Source organism: Drosophila santomea, chromosome 3L (genome assembly GCF_016746245.2).
Source record: "Drosophila santomea strain STO CAGO 1482 chromosome 3L, Prin_Dsan_1.1, whole genome shotgun sequence".
NCBI lineage: Eukaryota > Metazoa > Arthropoda > Insecta > Diptera > Drosophilidae > Drosophila > Drosophila santomea.
The window spans coordinates 6,078,727-6,101,572 of NC_053018.2; the positions used below are offsets into that span (position 1 = coordinate 6,078,727).

General features: G+C 39.3%; 1 protein-coding gene across 3 annotated transcripts; it reads left to right on the forward strand.

The window, feature by feature from the left end:
- The first annotated feature begins 1,928 nt into the window (after positions 1-1,928).
- LOC120449712 (lachesin) lies at positions 1,929-19,333 on the forward strand. 3 transcript variants are annotated; one of them, XM_039632328.2, is made up of 12 exons: positions 1,929-2,095; positions 7,119-7,589; positions 9,640-9,746; positions 11,050-11,254; positions 11,312-11,473; positions 11,717-11,845; positions 15,205-15,295; positions 15,866-15,949; positions 16,141-16,250; positions 17,286-17,348; positions 18,779-19,060; positions 19,122-19,333. In XM_039632328.2, the coding sequence occupies exons 2-12, from the start codon at positions 7,475-7,477 to the stop codon at positions 19,181-19,183; spliced, it is 1,410 nt and encodes a 469-aa protein (XP_039488262.1). In that variant the 5' UTR covers positions 1,929-2,095; positions 7,119-7,474; the 3' UTR covers positions 19,184-19,333. The 3 variants fall into 3 exon arrangements, with proteins under 3 accessions (XP_039488262.1, XP_039488265.1, XP_039488264.1); XM_039632330.1 differs by lacking the exons at positions 1,929-2,095; positions 7,119-7,589; positions 9,640-9,746; ... (1 more) ...; positions 11,312-11,473; positions 11,717-11,845 and adding an exon at positions 14,794-14,812; XM_039632331.1 differs by lacking the exons at positions 1,929-2,095; positions 7,119-7,589; positions 9,640-9,746; ... (2 more) ...; positions 11,717-11,845; positions 15,205-15,295 and adding an exon at positions 13,236-13,269.
- The last annotated feature ends 3,513 nt before the right edge of the window (positions 19,334-22,846 follow it).

Below are 22,846 nucleotides of genomic sequence, written 5' to 3' on the forward strand. Positions count from 1 at the left end.
ATTTATGAGCCACGCACACACAAAAAGAAGTTCCACGGGACTTCACAATGCGTGGCGCCTTTTAATGTGACCAGATCAGGGGAAGTGGCAGCCAGAAGCTCGCAAAATAATGGTGCTACAAAATTGTAAGATTAGTTTTATCGATTCCCAGATATGCAGATGCCTCATTATGGCACAAGTGCCTGCCATATGTTCGTGAAAGGGTCAAAGGTTAAAGAGTGGCTCGAGTTTGCACCCCCAAGCAACTTTAGCTTACCGCAAACCACAAATCGCCGTTTAAATATTAATACATCAATCCACTTAATATGCGAGTTTATGCCATCGAATGATGTAATAAATATAAAAGGAGCAGCCGCAGACACTCGGATAAAGATGATGCCCATATGCGGATGCTGTAAATCCTTCTTCAGCTCCATCTGCAATGTCCGTGGGAATGGGAGTCTGCCATCCACTACACTTTATGATGAGTTTTCCCCGGCTGGGTGATGGATTCAAAAGTACACACGAATACTGTAAAGGGACCACAAAGAGCTGCTCCATTAAAGTTACAGTCAGACTTCAATGGATTTTCATATTTTTCGGGTTTCGGCTTTTGGTTCTGGTTCTTTGACTTTTTCATTTATTGCAGCTGGCAAAAGACAACCGCAATATGGCAGTAAAGTAAACAAGATTGTAATATGGCGAAAACAAAACAAATTCCTGGTATAAGTGCGCACTTCCTGAAATCCAACTTAGCCTCAGCAAGCCTGGCCTTCACTGCGGTGGTCCTGGCATAAAGGAAGTGGCCCCCTTGTTTACTTGAGAACTTATAAAGAAAACATCAACTTGGATTTCCGACACAACTGTGGGAAAGGCAATGGGCACAACAATACCGGGAAGGCAGCAACTTCAACAACATCCTAACCCTCGGCACCAGCGGATATCAAAGCAAATTTTTGCATTAAAACTTAAGAAATCATTGGGCCCTGCTCGTAAGAGGAGCCGAGATAGGAAGGGAAAATAGAATGTTTTCCTGGCCTAAAGATTGAGTAACGTTCTGCCACCTTATTCAGTGAGTATCTGTGAGTTCGCTTGTGCGTTATGACTACACGAGCCAAAACCAAACGAGCCCACGAGTTTTGTAACATTCATTATGTTATATTTCCATTGTATCGAGCGACAGTAACGTATATTACTTGCCATTTTCAACTTGCAATATATAGTACAATTGAATTGGTTAAATTACAGTTGCTAAATGAATAGTAAGGTAAAATAAGTGAAATAATTTTAATTTTTTATAAACCAACTGTTTTACTAGAAAATTTAGTCATAGCGACATAGCTTTTGACTTTAAAGTTTTTTTCTAAAAATTTTATTCCTTTCAAATCACTCGCTTTACCTTTGTTTACCTTTGCCGGCTAAAAGCGAACCCAATCCCCACATAAATACCCATCCAAGTTCAAGCCAACCCTTAAGGAGGCCTAAAACCGCTGCGTAAACCAAACGAGGGAACAGCATTTGCCGGCTTGCTCGTTGGATTTAATTTTGGCTTACACATTCTTGGCCAATGAGATTTATGCGTTGCCTGCGAGTTGTTGTTACTGCCGCTGTACTTCTTTCGCTCTTTTCACCCACATTTTTGTCCCAAAGAGCAAAAAGTTTGAGGGATAATACTGATATAAAAAAAGGGCGCAAAATGTTGTTTTGATTTGGCTTCCGTTTTCTCCTTGAATTTCTTGCTCAGCAAAAGCCCAGCACGTGTTTCGTTCGAAAAATATCAACGCCTGCGCTCAAAACATTTTCGAAACTTGACGAAACTTTGGTCATACTCATAAACGAAGTGCAAAGCGAGTGCATACGAATGGGGAACTTCGGTTTTCGGCAACACGAATCCTTTTCTCCTGGTATTGCCAATGAAGCGAACCATTGAGCGCTACGATTTGAATTCAGTTTGACTCGAACCTGCGCCGGAAGTAGAAGTCAGCCCGCGAGTTTCCATTGAAGGGGAGACTACTTAAAACAACACAACAAATAAATCATCTTTAAATCACAATTAAAATAAGAGTTAATTGCAAATTACTTGATCTCAAAACAGTGCTTATACTAAATATAAAAAGTAAAGTAATTTAAATTCAATTAACCACGAACGTGTGTGACAAATTAAAATAAATGTTGTGTGAGTGCGGTTGGCTATAAAAATAATTCGTGCCGCAACAGCAGGCGACAATAAATTTTGCGGTTGGATCGTTAAAATTTCGCTTTACCTGTATGCAACTGGAGCCGGGAAAATAGCGAATGAGAACGCGGAGTTTTCCTTTCCATTACCTTTTTTTCAGCAATTTGCATTCGGGGGAAAATTCATTAAAAATACAGCTGAAGCTGAAGCTCAAGACGAGAGACGGTTGCTCACTCAGCCCTGTGCCACATAAATTTCACGGCAATCAGCCGGCGCTGCAAGTCATCCAAACTTCATTTGTTGCTACTTGGGCTCTGGGTTCTGGGTTCTGGATACTGTGTTCTGTTCTGTTCTATATTCTGCTTTTGCTCCTGCAGGATCTGGATCCTGTGCCCCATGGCTCCTGCAGCTGAAATATTGCTTCCATTATTTATGTTAAGTTTATGCAACACTCTCCCTGCTGCTTCCAGCACAAGTCCTGCTGCTGCACTAGTCCTTTCTCTCTTGTTTTTAATATCCTTCAGCTTGTAAAGGAATTACTCCTCAAGCCGGCAAACTAAGAGCAAACTCAAGTCTCACGGCATTCGGCTCCTGGTTATCCCAGCATTTTTATAGTCCTCCTTCATTTTTGGTTCGCCTATTTCCATTATTTGCCTCGTTATTCAAACATCATCATCTTTATGGTTCAGTTCACTGGGCTGTGGAAAAGTGCGGTGCGGATAACAAGGAGCGCCATGTTATTTCCATCGAGTGCATTAATAAATCAATTGTTTTTTGCATCTCAAAGAGCTCGCCTTGCTCCAGAGATTGACAGGTCGGAAATCTGAAATGTAATCGCTGCCAGACGAAGCAATTTGCCAAGAAATGAACTCTAATTGGGTTCACTTGGAGAGCTATAAAAGAAAACGGATAAAAGCGGGTAAAGAGCTGGTGAATTTGCCTGTTAAATGCTTGAATACATTAAAGTCCTTAAATTAAATGATTTAAAAGGTGCGTCGAAGAGAACTGCAAGTTAATACTGCAGATAAATATTTTAAAACAGTCTATGAATATGTAGAAATCTGAGGCATCCAAAAATAAAGTTAAGTCAAACTAATAAAAAATAATAATAATACAAAATAAATCGCATTTACAAGAAATGCATTAAATTATAAAGTAACACGGGTTCCATCGAATTCCACAACATGAACTATTTTTAATGAGCCAAAATATGTTCAACCAAAAAAGTTATCTGAAAATTCGCGAAAACTAACCATAAGCTATTTACGTTAGTTACCCAAATGGACCACAGGAAAATGTTCGCATCCACGTTTTCGCCTCAAGCTCATTAACTGCTCAGGACTCTCCCCACTAGATTGCTAGTTTTCCCTTAGCACACACAAAGGATAATAGCGGAAAACAAGAACATTTACTAATTAGCACTCCCAGGCTGCACACAATGAATGTAAAATTATCAAATCGTTTTTCTGTGCATTTCTTTTGTTTTTGCTTAGTTTGTTTGTGGTATTATAAAGGAAATAAAGGCACCGATTTCTTGGTAGCAAATGTCGTGGGCGGGTGTGAAGTATTCATGGCAGCGAAACGAAAACGAATTTCAATGCATTTTCCAGCTGCGCATTATGACATTTTAAAGCATGCACTTGCAAAAACTATTAAAACATATGTTTTTGACTAGAACTTGCCGAAAAGTGTGTACAATTAAAACAAAAAATATTGTCAAAAATCTAAAAAAGGGATTAGAATATTGTCATATTTTTATTTTATTTTAAAATTCGTTATTTTGCCAATTTGGCTGTGTAGTGTATCCACATTCAGGCGCCTGCTAACAATTCCATTTGCGCTGGCTGTCAGATCTGCAGGAATTGCTCAGCTGCCTGGCCGACAATTCTCCTGTCGCAGAAAGAGACAGCCTGAGTGGGGAAAAAAAAGACAGCAGTTGCGCGGAGAAAGAGATGGACGAAAGGAGATGACAGCCATGAATGGCATTTCTTCTGCTACCTTCGAGCATAATTTACATTGTATTTCAACTTGAGTGTGCAGTTGAGGCTGTCTTTTATGGTTTGTCTTGGCTCGCTTTGAGTTTTTCGTTTGGGTTTTCTCGCTTTCAGCTAGTATGCTGTTCTCTTTGGCGAACGGAAGGTTTCACTTGTCACAGGCTGTGGAATTTTTGCGAATAAAAGGCTTTGTTCGAGTTGCGCGAGCGGAAACGTGGGTTAGCTACAATATATACATGTCGAGCTTGTTAAGTTGTGATTGCGCTTTGGCCTAAAAGTGGACTTCTGGCATACTGATTGCATCATAATTACCCAACTGCCTCCGTCCCTGATTTTTGCCCCTAAGTGCTTTTTAACGAGCTCTCTTCGGTTTGGCTGCTGGTGCTGCTGTTGCCGCTGTTGCTGTTTGTTGTCCGTTTGAAAAAGGACCGGAAATGGGGGGGCAAAAAATTTGAAACATTTGTTTCACCCCCGCCCCAAAATGATTTTCTGTCGTAATTTTCCCCCAGTGAACCAGTCATGGTCATTTCCCTTTTAGCCGCTTTCCAAACGCTGTCCTTATAATCTGCTACATGGACCCCATAATTTGTAATTTCAACCTAATTACTTCAAGCGCAGGCGAAGGGGGCACGGACCAGCTAAACAATGTTGTCCGCAATAAAATGTCAAAAACCAAAGCATAACGTCCATTTCGTCTGAATCACACACACACAAATACATATGAAGGCAAAAAGGATACGCCCCCTTAAACGCACAGGGCGTATGATTTTGGCTTTTGTGTCCTTTGCTGGTGACAATATGTAAATGATCTGGCAGCGATTTCTGTGTCATTTAAATTGATTTTTACGACTGTCGGGTTATTTTTGTTATTTAATTAAACTGGAAGTAAGAGCAAATGTGTAATTATAATAATAATAATTGAAATTAATTCTGTAATTATTTTCTCATTTCTTTTTTATTTTGTCAGCAGTGGTAGTCGTTATGAGGCCTCTAAAAATAACTTTTAATTGAATATCACATTTGACGTTCTGGCCCTTCTTAATTACATCAACATATTTGTAAATAAGGGAGTACAAAAAAAACGGAATTCATTTGATTAAAATTCCATAATTCCAATCCAAAAGTTTCGAATAATTTAACCAAATGCAAAAAAAAAGCACGCATTGCTGTAACTATTTCTGAATAGTTTCACAATATATATATGTGTAGGAAAAAATCGAAATTAATAAATGCATGTACATTAATATTTAAATCTTTTGTCAGACAACGAATGAAAAACTACGAAATATCGCAGCAGAAACAGATTTTTTATTTTTGGCACCATCAAATATTTATATATTGAAGCGCCAACTCAGTTGAGTTGAGTAAGTGGATCAACTGCATCTCGGTCGTTGGAGAGGATTGGCAAGGATGGGGGCAGGAAGTCAGGATGAGTCTGGCAATGCAGGAAGCTGATATGGAATGTTCATTCATATTTCATTTCGCGAAATTGTTCGGGCCAAGTCAGAAGAGTGCAGCAGAGTCGTCAGTCTAACCAGTCAGTTGAAACGCGTTTCGATGGAAAAACAAGGCACAAACTTTGATAGGTTCAGGGCATATCCTTTGAAAGTTACCCTAGAATTTAAAACATGTTAGGCGGATAATGTATCAATTCAAATTAAAACTTGTTAAACAACATATGAAGAAAATACATATTAGAAGTGATCACATCTTAAGCATAGGATTCTAAGATTTAAATTTAGCTGGAGAATACTTATAAAATGCTAAAATAAATGTATCACTGAATTTTTCTATTTTTCAAAAGCATTCTTAGCAAAAACATACCTGCGAATTTAATGCTAAAGTGTATACATCGTTGCCCAATGGAATTTTCCTCCAATGAAGAAGTGTAAAAACGCAACAAAGGCAATTGAAGTGCAATGGATATGTCGTCATATAGTCCTGGTAGCACCGGTTACGCCAGAAATCAGCGGTCACCATGACGTTGACCGTAAAAGTAACTGTTGCAATGACACAGCCGTTACTGCCGGCCATCCATCGCAGCACAACGTACATACGTATTTTTGGGGCCATAAAATAGTAACATCAATGGAACGCATTCAAACGTGGCACATTCGCGCATGAACCTCGACTGACCGGAATAAAGTGCTATTAATAATAAATGTTGCATTGGCAGAGGGCGAAGGCGGGAGGTGGCCAAATGAACTTGGCAAACCGAAAGCCGAGCGCCGAATATAACCAACGGCCAAACAGCCAACCAGTCATAACCCCGTTCATTGCTGGGGGATTTCCCATTTCCCGGTAATGAAAAGCAAGCTGCATTGCGTACGCCCATTGTTCCCCGACCACTAAAATGGGTATCATGATTGCTGTTCGAAATATGCTACAATTCCTGGGAATCACTCAAAAGGATTTCCAGGCACACAACATTTTTATTCTGTGAAAACAACATACGAATAGTTAATTAAAGATATAAATAGTAAATATACATGAATAGGTAATTAAAGATATAAATATCAAATATTAGGTCTGTAGAGCTTGGAATATTTTTTTAACTAAATGATAAGCATCATCAACACCATTTTTATTAAATGTTGAAATACTTAGTTTAAACGTTTTGTTTATCAAACTCCTAAAACAAAAACTCCCACTTTGGTGTTCCTTTCTCTTTCCTCTCTGCATCAAATATGATAAAATAAGCTAAAGGGTATTCCTCACTTCGATCATTTCATACAATATTTCGGCTGGGAAAACTTGTTGTCCACATACAACATTGAAAAGCCTGTGCAACAACACAGTAAAAATGGGAGTGAAATGCCGAATAGCAGGACGACTGGCATAATAATAATAAATGCCATAATCCCCACGAATCGCCGCTCCTCTGCGCCCATTTCTCCGGCCCTTTCTCCACTTTCTCCGTGTGTGTGGGCTGCATTTTTATTATTTCATTTTCATTGTTTCATTTACAGGAAAAACAACAGCCGCGGAAACACAAAAACAAGAACAGAAAACCATGGGCAAATGCCATTCGACGCGTCAAGTGAATTAAGCGATTTTTAAAGCTTTACGCTAAATGAAATTTGAATTGGCAAAGTGTTCACTTGTGTGTGCAAATTAAATTACGCAAATCAAATAAATATTTTAACGAAACCAAAATAAAAGCCCAAAATAGTACGGAGCGCAAATAAAAATGCTGTGCAAAAATAACCAACCATAGTGTAAATAATTCAACAAATGTTTTATAGCACCAGACATAGATAAAATTAAACGCAGAAGAGAAAAGAATCAATAAAAAAAACAATAACGCAACAACGAATATAACAAAATGTTTATTCTAACGGTAATTAAATTGCTGCTGATTGCATTGAATATATTTCCCAGTCGCTTCACAAATAGACGGATTATGTTTCTCATCTACATGACAAATCTGGTGACGCACGGTAAGCACACCTATATATTTGATAATTTATTGATTTATATTAGAGTTTGATTAAAGCCTGATGAGAAACGCTAAACTTATTTAATGCACTTTGCAAATAAATTAGCAAATTTAAGCTCGGTAATTCTGGGATTAGTTTGTGTTAATGCGTTTCATCATATTCAACATGGATTTATAGGCTTTTAAGCTCAACAAATTTGAATAATTACATAATGATATTTTTATGCAAATGCATTTAACGATTTTTTATTATTATTTCATATTTATTTAATTCCTTTTGGGAATCAAAAATCATACGTAGCATTGTGGGCTCTTTAACACAAATAACAATAATATAAATATAGTTTTTCTATACGAAAGCATTGCCTTGGGCACTCTCTCTTTTAAATACTTCTTAAATAGGCACTTCCATACGTTCGCATTTCCGCCACCGAGTTCGTGTTGTTTTCCATGTTGAAACTGTCAGATCGGGCCATAATTTAATTAAGAAAATGAGACCTCAAAACGTTGGCAACGCGCTGGTCCTCGCAGAGAGCCTAACACTACAACCCAAACGCAGGTGAAAGCCGTGAACCGTGATACAGGTGCAATGCTGGTGCCTAGCGGCCAAAAGGGGCGTGGCAGGAAGTTTGGGGTACGGGACGCTGTGTCTCGACTGCATGACGCAGATAACACGGCAACACGGCCCCATCAACTTGGTCAGGAGGTAGACTATGTTATTATATCCGACACTGGTAGTAAACATGAGCATATTGCAGTTCGACAGAGGATTGTTTCAAATGGTTTTAGGAGGATCAATTTGGGGGTTTATATTTCATTAAAAAAAAAAATATATATTTTAATTTTTTGATAACTCAACAAATAGTTTCTTATCTTGCGAAATTAAATTGATTAGCACTTGTACGGCTTAAATGAGATAGGCCTTAAAAGTAAAGAAATAATATTTTATGATATCTATTGATTTTTTTTAGTTCATGATTTTAAACTTAACAAATTTGTAATAAACTGCGTAAATATTATTGATGATTAGTAATGGTAACATTTTTAATGTAGGTGCATGTTTCTGCTACTCAAATAATTTAAAAAAAAGCTTTTATTAAACAGTATAAAAAGAGTAGGAGGTACTAAACTTTTATCAGGTATCCCAAAGTCGTTGTTCAGAGTGCTGTAGAATTTATACTATTTTCGCTTTTTGTGCAGCACTTCCGCGGCAAAGACAGCGGCACGAACACAAGCTGAATGCATAGAAAAGGAAAACGGAGACAAAAGTGGCATCAGGCAGCCTCAACAGGCAGCAGCTACGTGCTGCCACTGCTGCCCCACCGCCCCATCATACCACTTCCATACCCCAACACCACCCACACCCCCCGCCAGATAAAAAATTGCTTTGTTTAATTATTTCATAATGACGCTGCGGTTGCCGTTGCCGTTGCCACTGTAGCCGCTGTTGATTATATTTGGCCTGTGGGTCAGGGATTTCCGGCAACAGCTGCTATTGCTCCTCCATCAACATTTGCACTTCTTTATTTTTATTACCCGGCACATTCCGCTGGGCTTTAATGACTTCGTTATGGTTTCCATGGCGAGAAATGGGGCTTCGAGTAGGTCGTTCGCCCACAAATTATTCATACGTACTTAAGGATTTTTCACAAACTATTTTTTGCCAAAAAAGTTGTTCTTGAGACTTCAGTGAAAACTTATACCGCATTTGTTGCAAAAATATACCAAGGAATTATTTGCTTTATTATTTTGTTTAGTTTTGTAACAAGGATCCTTGGTATTGCCTGGTTTCAACTTCATTGAAATGACTTATAATTTAATCCTATCAAGCTTCGGAAATTTTACGCGATACGAGTTTTCTTAAGTCTTCAATCATTTCCCAGAAATCTTCAGCAGTTGTAATTTGAGCATCATTAAAGCCGTAAATCAGCTCAACTCGGCTTTGTTTGCAGCCAAAGCTCAATTTCCTCGACCAGCCGTAGAATTAGGTTACTCAGTTGACGCTTTCTCTCATTAACTAACCCACTTTCACCGCCACTTTTCACTTGCAGTCATGATGGATGAGCCACGTTTTGCGCAGCCGATACCAAACGTCACCGTTGCTGTGGGTCGAGATGCCAATCTGCCCTGCGTTGTGGAGCATTTGGGTGGCTATAAGGTGAGAAACGGGTAGAAAGTGAAAATTTCGGGTAGGGAAAACCCTGGGGAAACTGTCATAAATCGTGCGTAAACTGAGCTCCATGTTTGAGCCTCGGCCAGTTGATGAAGGGGTTTGCAACCGAGACGGACACTGTCAAAAATCAATTTCACAAATTGCACAAGGACCCAGGCGATTGACTGACCAAATAACAGGCAGGCGGAATGATAGACTTTTCTGCCAATCAATTGGCAGCTGAAGATAAAAACGCACCTATCAAAATATTTCAAGGAAATACAATGAAAATTCTATGCCCGGTATCGATGACTTTCTGCTGTCATTAGCAAGTCGAACTTTTGTTTGCCCGAGGACACAATTTATGAGCTCTAGTCGGAGCTACATGTATATACGTATGTATATGCATCTAATCCACAATAAGCTATGGATATACTCTGGCCAGAACGAAGGACCTCGGATGCTCTCTCGACCAAAGAAAATGGCTAGAAAATCACTTATCATTTATCTCCCTCAGCTGCTGGCACACAGCGCGAGCTCATAACAAATCACAAATATTTACTCGCCATATCAACTTCATATAAAACACTGTCGCCAGGACCACCAGGGCCTAGCTAGGACACGAGTCCTTGCTCCATGCTCCTTGCCCCTTATTGGACTTTTGTCAACATCGGCCTGGACATGAGGAAAATGGTGGAGGAGAGTAAAGCGGGAAACTCATTGCTGTCAGTACTGGTGCTGGGGGCAAATTTGAAAAGTTTGCTGCTAACTCAAGGCTGGGAAAGTCCTTTCACCAGAAAGAGTTCGTCCCTAACACTGAGTAAAAATAGTGGTTAAAAGTTTAAGTTTTTTTTGGAAAACAAAATACGAATTAAATCTTCAAAATTAAAGCGTTTAGAAGAACCATTGAAAATTTGAAAATCCTGGGGATTTTTACCCCTTTTTTTTCGAAGTATGGTTATTATATCGGCTTTCATTGGCTTGGAAAAATTGTATTTCTCTGTGTAACATGTCTTCTGCTGCAAAGGCAGAGTAAAGTCCAAAGAAAGTGCGAACAGAAGGAGCAAAAAAGTGTATTAAAAATGCGGAAACAGCTGTCAAGCTGGCTTTATCCTGAGGTCCTGCGTCACAACATGACGTTCATTTATAATGGCACTGCCACTGAGCTCTCCACATGTGCTTAGCAGCGAATCCAACTTGGAGTATGGACGGCTAGGTCTTTAAAGAACGCCTTGAGGTCTTGCGACACTAACGGAAAAATTGAACAAATAATGCGAATCTAGTTTGAAAAGTAATGCACACTTTGCAGGTGGCCTGGATTCACATAGACAGGCAAATGATACTGACCATCCACCGGCATGTGATATCGCGGATACCGAGATACAGTATCACCTACACGGACAACACGTGGCTGCTGCACGTGAATCAGGCTCATCAGGACGATCGCGGCTACTACATGTGCCAGGTCAACACCAACCCCATGATTAGCCAGGTGGGCTACCTACAGGTGGTCGGTGAGTATGCCCACATTCACTCTTAACCGGATTTAATTAACAAGTGTGGATTCGCAGTGCCCCCAAATATTTTGGACATTGAGAGCACGCCGTCGTCGGTGGCGGTGCGTGAAAATCAAAATATCAACATGACGTGCCGAGCTGATGGTTTCCCAGCCCCAAAAATCATTTGGAGACGCGAGGATGGCGAGGAAATTACCGTCGAAAAGAAGAAAAAAGGTATGTGTCGTGCGAAAAAAATATGAAAATGTTTTCAAGCTCAATATAGGTATCTAAAAATATGTTTCGGAACAAAGCATCATAGCTTAAAAGCAACGCACCAGAAATGCAATCAAGAGCTTATGCCAGCTCCTGAATAACCCTAACCAATTCAATTCGAAATTCACAATGCTTTTAACACGTTTATTTCCATGTACCGGATATTCAATTGCCGCCCCAAAAACCGCCCATCGAAAACAACAGTTCTCGTGTACGACGCCGATGTCCTGCCGCTAACCAAAGTGAGTCGCAATGAAATGGGCGCCTATTTGTGCATCGCCACCAATGGAGTACCGCCATCGGTGTCCAAGCGGATCATTCTGGACGTGGAGTGTGAGTATTCGATTACCGGTGGGCGTGGGTTCCTGGGTCGTGAGTGCTCGACTAAATGAGGAATGAAAGCGGCACCGAACGTGGGGGGGGGGGGGGGGGGGGGGAAATCCTTCGGAAGGGTACATATTATATTAGACCCATAGTTGGCTGCCTGTGTCAGTTTTGTTGAAACACGCGCGCGCACTTACCGGAACGCGAGTAGGCCATTCATCCAACCAGGCTATCCATCCATCTAGCTACCTATCTATTTGAACATCCCGGCTAACTGGCATCCATCCAGGCATCCTGCCAGCCAAACATACAACCATCCTGGGTATCTGGTTTTCGTGCCATATTCCTTCATGGAGCTGTGCATCGCCTGCCTCCTGGTTGTACCTGCTGCTCATCAATTTAACTGCACGCTCGTTGCGCCGGCAATGAGTGACAAACGCGGCTAAGCTGGCGCCATCTAATGCAGCTGATATATAACAGAGGATACATGTATAGAATACACTGAGCGAAATATTTCTGAAAATATTAGAAACATTATAACATAAAGTGCATTTGGTTGGACTTTGCTAACACTTTGGTAAAGCTTTGTTTTCCCCAGCGACTTCAAAACTCAAGACAATCTGAAGAAAGGTTGAAAAAGTTATGAAAAATTTTCCAACATGATTTCGGATTTTTCTTATATAAATTTCTTATATCCTTTGAACGGTAGACTTGGTGTCCTGTAGCTGGGCGTAAAAGCTAGTTTGCCATTGCACGCCGTGCGCCAGTAAACGCTTGTTAATCCTAACGAGTTTCAGCCAGCCACGGACCCCTTTCCCCTCTAACTGCGCCCCCCTGACTACGCCCCTGGACCACCAATCGCCACCCCCCCTTGACAATAATTCACGTCACGTACCTGCAATAAAGTCACTTGGCGGCGTTGCACGTATGACTTTGACGGCGTTTTTCTATTTCGCCATGTGTGGTAGTGTGTGTAGCGTGTGTGCGTGTGTATTTTTCTCTCTATTTCATTATGAACGGTTTTGTGCGTGGCTGGGCCAAGGGGGCGGGGCACTTGAAAACGAGCAGAAATCCTCATATTGCAGGTGTAGGCATTGTCAGGAGCATTGGGAGCTTAAAAAGGAGGGTCTTCGGTTTCATGTTTGAATGTTTCTTTGAGGCTAACTTAAAAAATACATATGTACATATTTTCAATAGGCGTTTTTACCATAACTTGGTCAAAAATGGGCGCACAGCTAAAATGAAGACTGTTTTGTGCTGCTAATAAACATAGCTAACTATGTCTAACCCAACAATTTTGATTTTCGAAAAAAAAAATTTGACAAATATTTGCATTTTCGTACCATCATCAAAATTTGCGAAAAATTGCCTAAAATTAGCATTATAATGTATGAACATGGATCGATAGGGAATTTCGTTACGAATTCAACGAGGTAAGGCATTCCACTTTTGGATAACTATTTTCACTGCTATCAAAAAAAAACGGATTATTTTGTATCAAAAAATCGAAAAAAAAATTTGTTGTAAAAAATCTGATATAATTAATCGCCATTTTCGCCATAACTTGGCCAAAAATGGCCGAGCAGCTAACATAAATACTGTTTTGTGCTGCTAATAAACATAGCTAACTATGTCTATCCAAACTTTTTCGATTTTCCAAAAAAAAAAATTTGACAAATTTTGGCATTTTCTATAATGGGTACCATCATCAAAATTTGCGAAAAATGGCAAAAAATTAGCATTTCAATGTATGAACATTTATCAATAGGGAATTTTGTCACGAATTCAACGAGGTATGGCATTCCACTTTTGGACAACTATTTTCAATGCTATCGAAAAAAAACAGATTATTTTTTATCAAAAAATCGAAAAAAACATTTTTTGTAAAAAATCAGATATTTTCAATCGCCGTTTTCGCCATATTTCTAATTTTTTCTGCTTTTTATACCCGTTACTCGTAGAGTAAAAGGGTATACTAGATTCGTTGAAAAGTATGTAACAGGCAGAAGGAAGCGTTTCCGACCATATAAAGTATATATATTCTTGATCAGGATCAATAGCCGAGTCGATCTGGCCATGTCCGTCTGTCCGTCCGTCTGTCCGTCTGTCCGTCTGTCCGTCTGTCCGTCTGTCCGTCCGTATGAACGTCGAGATCTCAGGAACTACAAAAGCTAGAAAGTTGAGATTAAACATATAGACTCCAGAGACATAGAAGCAGCGCAAGTTTGTCGATTCAGGTTGCCACGCCCACTCTAACGCCCACAAACCGCCCAAAACTGCCACGCCCACACTTTTGAAAAATGTTTTAATATTTTTTCATTTTTTTATTTGTCTTGTAAGTTTCTATCGATTTGCAAAAAAACTTTTTGCCACGCCCACTCTAACGCCCACAAACCGCCCAAAGCTGCCACGCCCACACTTTTGCAAAATGTTTTGATATTTTTTCATTTTTGTATTAGTCTTGTAAATTTCTATCGATTTGCCAAAAAACTTTCTGCCGCGCCCACTCTAACGCCCACAAACCGCCAAAAACTGTCCGTGTTGAAGACTCTCCTTTGCACTTCCACTCGCTGAGTAACGGGTATCAGATAGTCGGGGAACTCGACTATAGCGTTCTCTCTTGTTTTCTAATGAAAAAACCCATGTTAATAAATTAAATTGATTAAATTTTTTCACTTTCTTTCTTCTCCCGGGTAAAACGACGTAAAATCGTCAGTCCCTTGACAGTCGCTATAAGTCTTCTTCAATAAAACGGAAACCTAATAAATTGAAAAGGATTATGTAATCGGGTTAAAAGCGGTTATGAAACTCACATGATAACAAATCTGCCATTAGAGTAAGCCAAGAAGATAGTTTACAATTACTACAGAAATTAAACAACTTTTGAAAGATAGCATTGAGATATTTGTAATTAAGTATGCATATCATAAAAGTGAAATATTGATAGTTAACAAAAAATAGATTTATAAAAAAGGGGTAAATGCTGCACAATTATATCCAATACGGAAATACATTTTCTTTTGGTCCTGGCATCTCTCCATCCGCAGCACGTACTTTCTGCAAAACTTAATTTATTTTTCTAGTGCCCTCATTTCACTGACGTGTTGTCTTAGCCATATTGTATTTCTCGTCCAAGTTTCCAGCTTTGTCATTGCACTTTCATTTTAAGCTGGCGCATAACAAAAAAAATAAAAGTAGACAGAAAACGTTGAACAGGCGTAATTCCGCCGCTTATGCGTGCTTTGCAGCGGCACTTTCCACAGCCTTCGTACCACCTGAGTTTTCCCCCAGGTGCCATTTACATTTGCTAACGTACCATATCAACCTGCTTTTCCGTTTCCCTCTCTTATACCCCTCTCTATCCACAGTTTCACCAATGATTTGGGTGCCGAATCAACTTGTTGGCGCCCCATCCGGCACAGATGTAACCATCGATTGCCACACGGAGGCGCATCCCAAGTGAGTCTCCTCGGATTCCTTTCGTTTTGCTCTTAGTTTTCCTTTTACTATATATGAGTATATATATTTCTGTTCATATTCATGTAACACACATTTTAGCTTAGTGCCAGGTTTATTTTGGATTTTCTATTGCACCTAGTCTACTCAACAGATTTTGTTTGATGGTATAAGCTTTTGTGTGAAAGCCTTTCAAAAGATTTAATAAGTTTGTTTTTAAGATACGCCATTTAAAGTGATTTTCTTAAACTGATTAAATTAATGCATTTTCACCAAACTTCTACCCTCGTAAATTGCCATTTTTATCGAATTTTTAGTTACTTTCACATAATTTTATTGGGACTTAGCAAATTTTACATTGCACCTGATTGCAGAGGGATGTGTGAATCTGTTGATGTTTCAGCTGGTCCATGTGTGTCTCTGTTGAATTTTGTTCATTCGATTTGCCTTTGATTTTGTTAAAATATTTACTTTCATTTGAGAATTTGATTAGTCTCCTTCCATTCGTGTGCATGTGAGCAGATTTTCGTTTACATTCGATTTGAAATGTTTTTTTTTGTTCCCTCCCTGCAGAGCCATTATCTATTGGGTGTACAATTCGGTGATGGTGTTGCCGAGCAAAAAGTATAAAACCGACTACACGGAGAACTCCTATCGGTAAGTCACTTTTATACAGAATCCGATTAAGGAATTCAAAAACAAAGTACACACAACATCGAAAATTGTGTTCTTAAATATTTATCATCCATTTCCACTTGCCGATTTTGGGGGTCAAATGCTTTAGCCCCCCTTTAGAAAATTCGGATAGATAAGCTGTTATCCTTAAGCTTTACGTATCCTTCTTGCAGTGCCCACATGAAGCTGACGATAAGAAACCTACAATATGGTGACTTTGGCAACTATCGATGCATCTCGAAGAACTCGTTGGGGGAAACGGAAGGCTCCATACGTGTTTACGGTAAGTGCATGTGTGTTGGTAACTAAAGTGCACTAGTTACGGCAAATATACACACACACACACACACACCCCAAGCAATGCAATATCGTTCGCCCTTTGTGGCACAATTTTGCCAAAAGCTTTTACCTATAGACCCTGAATCCACACGATTCAACCCTATATGTGCACTATACGTTGTCCTCCGGAGCGTAAAACTAAACGAGTGGTGGCTAGTAGCTAGTAGCTAGTAGCTGGTGACTGCTTCATAGTGGGTGCTGTCTGGCTCCATCTGCCCCATGTTCTCCACTCCCAACCAGGCATCCTCATGCCCCGTGGCCACACGGAGACACATTCACCATAAACGTAAACGGAAAATAAAGGTGAATTTCGGAATTGTTTGACTTTGTATCATTTGCTAGCCCGAGGAGTCGCCCATGAACATATAGTACATATAATATATACGTACGTGTGCGCTGGCTGCATTTATTTATTTATTTTTTATGCACTTTACCTGTTTTCTCGGCTTTTCTCCTGTTTACAAGTTGCTGTTCAGCTCCTGCAGATGGCAAATGCCAAAGTTGTTCTATCCCGAAGGTTATCTTGGCTTTCGTTGTTATTCTTTGCTGTGGGATTTATTGCAAATCGTTTAAATTTAATAACAATTAATGCTGGTAGCAAGATTTCAGATATTTACATTTCTATTCCTTAATTTGAGAAATTGGCAACTGTTTAAAGTGCATTCTCCACTAATTTCTAAGATTTTTCCTGGCCTTGAAGCCTAATTAGGTTTATGGCTGAAACCCCTTAAGCTTTTAACTAAAAGCTGAATTTCTTTAATTTACGCACACTTTGTGCTTTTGACCTTAGTGCTAAAGAAACCGCACACTTGACATACTAAACCAATGCAAAGCAACCGACATTAATTTCGCTGGCATAATGTAATGAAAAACCATTTTGTTTATTAGTATATATTTTCCGTTGGCCGCCTGCTAGCTACTGCTGCTTGAATGCCCTACTAATTATTAATTATGCAATGCTATTCAATTCCATTTGCAGAAATACCATTGCCATCCACACCATCCAAGCAGGTCACCCACACCACCGTCGAGTCCAGGGAGAGTAAGTATAGTATCAGTCGGAAAAGTGTTTGGAAAATCGGGAGGCGGGAGGAAAGTGGGGTGTGGTAGGTGTCCCACCATTCCAGGTGTAGAATGCCTCGTATTTGCGCTCAACACATTCAGCGTTGAGCGTGAAAGTCACACCACACACTCACACTCACACACAAAGGGAAGGATACAGGATACAGGATACGGCGAGCCACAAACAAAACTGCGAAAGTAGCAGCTAAGCCAGACAGATCCACAAACAGGGTGGCGCGAAGGGGTTGATGGGGTTGGGCTGTGGGTGGGAATTGGGGGTGTGGCACACGCCCATCAAGAGATAAACTAAAGCACTTTTGACTATTTCAGCGTCGGGGTTTTTCGCCTTTCCCCACCTCCACTTACAATAGAAGAAAATGTTTTTACATTTGTAGCTCAAAAATGTGAATATTATTATTTTCAAAAAAATATATGTATTTATTTTAAAATAGGCTGTTTCCCTTAATATCCAATTGTTAAAATATTTTTTAAATAGTAAGACAAAAATTGTTTTCTTTCTGTAGGCAACTTTTTTCCGTGTGTCCTTCAGTAGCTCCTGTTGAAATTCAAGTCGAGCAGAAAAGTACACACACTTTCAAGTCTCGTGGCCGTGTCCTTTTTCCGTTTCCACTCCCACTCCCACTCCTACTACCATTGCCTGTCCCATGTCCAGGTCCACGTCCTTTGGCTCTGGGCAAAGCAATATGCCGAGGATTATGCTGGGGCGGAGGAGGATTTTCGGGGGCATTAGGTTGGAAACACATTTGAAACACTGCCGCAGACTTTGAGCCCGTGAGCTGGAAGAGCTGGAGAACTGGAGAGCAGAGCAAAAGACCAAGCATATTTTATTTAAAGTGACTGGCAAAGCAGCGCGCGAGCAATGCAACGGAACCTAATCCAGGAGTCAGCCAACAAAGGATGTCATTGTTTGTGTGTGTGGGTGTGAGTGTGGGTGTGTGCGTGCAGTCACATATGTATGTGTTGGTTGTGTGTGGGCTCGCTCCATTGTGCGACGATATAAATTTTTTGTATCGCAGCCAAGATTTCCACGCAATTTAACTTGAAAACCCTGTCAGGCATGGGGTTAAGTTTTGTTTAAGAGACCACAACTTTTACTAGCCAATAGTGACCCACAAGTGAGCAAACAGTAAACGACAACAACGTGAACTTCTTGTCGATTTCCAACAACTTACACTTTTTGGAAGACTAATTTTGTGTGACACCAGGTAGTTTCTTTGTAATCAGAGTTCAAGCTAGCTTACATTTTAATATGCTGAAGAACAGGTGATACTTTAACATTCAACTGAATGGAGGAAATGAACTATATTTTCTGATGTATTATGAAACACATTGCGAGTGACTACTGTCTACTTGCCTATTAAAATGTATAATTCCGCTTGTAATCTGCAGACAATATCATACCCTCATCACGCAACGACACAACGAAATCCCTGCAAACGGATGTGGGATATGCCATGAAGAACGATTTGTATCCTGGCTCGGCCTCCTCCTCATCCTCGGGAGGCAGTTCCTCGGCGGCCTCGTCTTCCACCTCGATGCAGACCTCGGCATTGCCAGGAGGTGTGGCGGGAAATAGTCTATCATCAATGGGCTCCAAAGGATCCTTGGCGATAGGCAAGAGCACGTTCTACACAGAACGACCACCGAATGAGTACGCCTCCTCGTCAGTGGGTAAGTCCTGGAAAGTCCTTTGGCTATGACAATCATACAATCGCCATAATATTTTTCTTAGCTGGCCTGCTGCTACATAGAGCATTGCTGTTCGGCTCTGGAATCTATCTGATCCTGCTTTGAAATCAATAAGTCGTTTGAGCTAATCAATAAGCATTTCGAAAATGCAGCCAAAGGGGGTAGAAAAAAACGGGGGGAATAGTTTAGGTACATCATCATATTTCATAGCTGAAAGTATATCAAAAATCCAATAATAATAATTAACAAACAAAACTGCTTCAAACTTGGCTCACTTCACAGCTATAGGAATTTGTAAAATTATTAACATAAAATTGAAAACCTAAAGAAAAAGAAGAAGTATTTTGAAGAACAATAAAGTGCTCATTGTATGTATAGAACTTATGAAATTCGAAGATAAAGATAAATTACTGATCATATGAAAATCGTACGAAAATCAAATTGTACAATACACATATATTAGAGTTAAAAGAGACTCAAGATGGATTGCTTAACACAAAAACGACCATTTAAATGTTTTTTTTTTAAGAGCGCCCAAAGCAAAGCTTTTATAGAGCGAAAAACGTTTACCATTTGTATTTGAGTTGTAACAGTTTTATTTTCGCTAATTCCTAAACTAAAACACTGAAGCTTAACTACCAAATATCAAGATTACAATTGTACAAATTTCTTTCATATTATACATATCCTAAAATCATATCTACATTTTTTAAAACTTTATACTTTTTTATAGTTCTTTTAACTTTTTAAACCCCTTTTTGTAGTCCAATTTAAAATGTAAGCAATCGTATTTATTCGTTCAATCCGTGACAAAGTTTTCACCCCTTTTCCCAACTGCAGCAAAGAATTCCAATTTATTTAATGAAGGCAAAAGTCATCGGGATGTCAGGTCGGGCCAATTTGGTTGCTTGGTTGCCAAGCGACTTTTAAACGCCTTGAAAATGTCATTCATTTTAACAGCGTTCCTGCTGCCAGTGGGACGACAAAAAATTTGCAATAATAATTGGCAATACCTTGATTCCGTTTCCTGGGCTTTCGGAAACCGCCTCGTCATCGTCATCGCCGTAGTCGTCGTCGTCGGCTTTTGTGCACTTCCATCACTTTTTAATAAATGTGCATGCTAATTATATTATTACTCATACGACCCGTTGCCATGTGTGTCCTTTCACTGTCTGCCACTGGCGTCCTCCGCCACTGGCGTTGCCTCTCCGTGCGAAATACTTGCAATTAATTTCAGCATAAAATTGCGTGGCCTGCGGTCCCTTCGGCCCCGCACAATGACACACAGTTAACATGTCCAATTTATTGGCCATAACTCATGCCCGGGATCGACTGAGGAGTGAGTGAGAAGGATCCAGGATCCAGGAACCAGGAACCAGGATTCAGGATCCATGGCCAATCCAGAGACAGACATACGCGCCATCGACGAGGCAAAGAAAAATGACATTAAGGCCAGAAGATATATGGCGCATTTGCATGTAGGTTCATGTATGTACGTCCATGTATATGTATAAACATGCGGAGGGTTGCAGGTTAAAGGCCTGCCAATTTACAGTATTTATGCCCCAACGTCGCCGTTGCACGGTTTTAATAATTCAACTTGTGTTGCATAAAGTTTGCATTGACATAAACATAATGAACGATGGAAAACCGCATGTGAAATTGCCTTTCTGCTTTCTCCATCCGCATTCACATTCGCCTTACCCTTTCGTTTATTAACATTGTTAATGCCAAAAGGAGAAAAGCGCATTCAGCGTTGAAAATATTGATAATCAACATTGTGTCCTGCTGAATGCGTCGACGCTTCGACAATAACAAAATAAATGCGTTTTATTTAATTTTTCCCTGAGACGGGAACTGGAAAATAAGGTCGCCAATGCAGTTAACTTCAACAATGCAGCTAATTAAGCATTATAAAAGCAGATGAAAGGCCAACAGGCCAAGGATATTTGACATTCTTTAGGCAGTCGTATTTTTGCAGTTATCGCATATGTAACAGTTACCGTGCATTTATTATTTATTTAAATTGCCAACAATACTAGACTAATTTCTACGCAGTTTGCTTTGTTTACTTGGGGCTTTATTAAATTGCTCGTCAAATGTTTGCCATATTCAACCACACATTTTATTTTTAATTAGTAAATTGCGCTAATTAAAGTTTCTGTTATGTTTGTAAATAGATCCTTTTAATTGAGGTCATACCAATAACCAAATATAGCTGTAAATACATTGTGAACCCTTTAGTTGCGTGTAAATATGAGATATAATAATTAAGACATCAAACACTCACTTTAAAAATTTACAATTGAATCAGCCAGTAAATAACACAAAATATACTAGTCAAAAAGTCTGGCAGATAATTAACAAAGCCAAAACAGATTTGTGTAAAGTTCGTAAGGTTAAACGTACTTGATTTGGAAAGTAACGTAATAAATTAAAAACCTATATATAAAAACTATATAGCCTATACAAAGTAATTGAATTGTCTGTTGCCTGTATTTAAAAAATTAGCTGATCATCAAATGAAATATATGTAAAATGTTTATAGCTTTGTGTGCGAAATAAACAACAACGGATGTGTTTTCCTATGAACAGGTTGGCAATTTGTAAAATACTTATAAAACATTAATAAAAGTTATAATTTCAGAAATTAGTTTTTTTAATATATGTTTCTTTTTCTGTTAGTTTCTGTATTGAAAGCTCAATTCGTTTTAATAAATAAAAGTTGCTTTAAAGGAGTTGGCAAAACTAAAAATACTATTTAAATGATATTTTGTTCTTATTTGTCCATATTTGAGCTGAAATATTAATGCCTAACTTATGTATAAATAAAACAATCTCAAAAAAAAAAAAAGGCAAAATGAAGGTAAATTAATGAAATCTACGATTAAGATTGATAAAACTACATTGTAAGCAGTTACTTAATTATGCGATAATAATTAAACAATAAAACTTTAGGTTGATTGATACAAAAAAAAGCGAACCGACAAAAACCAACAAACTAAATGAACATAAATAACCGTTGTTTCATTAAACCATTTGCATTTAATTCTAGCTCTCAATTACATCGGAAAATGCCCAATGTTGTTCACTCTGGTTTTGGTTTGGCATTTATGCAAATTTCCTCCTCTTAGGAGTTTGACATTTGGCGGTTGGATTTAGCAATCCTCGTCACCAACAAAAAACAAGAGAGAACGCTATAGTCGAGTTCCCCGACTATCTGATACCCGTTACTCAGCTAGTGTAAGTGCGAAGGACAGTTTTTGGCGGTTTGTGGGCGTTAGAGTGGGCGTGGCCAAAAGTTTTTTGGCAAATAGATAGAAATTTACAAGACTAATACAAAAATGAAAAAATATCAAAACATTTTTCAAAAGTATGGGCGTGGCAGCTTTGGGCGGTTTGTGGGCGTTAGAGTGGGCGTGGCCAAAAGTTTTTTAGCAAATAGATAGAAATTTACAAGACCAATACAAAAATTAAAAAATATTAAAACATTTTTCAAAAATGTGGGCGTGGCAGTTTTGGGCGGTTTGTGGGCGTTAGAGTGGGCGTGGCAACCTGAATCGACAAACTTGCGCTGCGTCTATGTCCCTGGAGTCTGTATACTTAATCTCAACTTTCTAGCTTTTGTAGTTCCTGAGATCTCGACGTTCATACGGACAGACGGACAGACGGACAGACGGACAGACGGACAGACAGACGGACGGACAGACGGACATGGCCAGATCGACTCGGCTACTGATCCTGATCAAGAATATATATACTTTATAT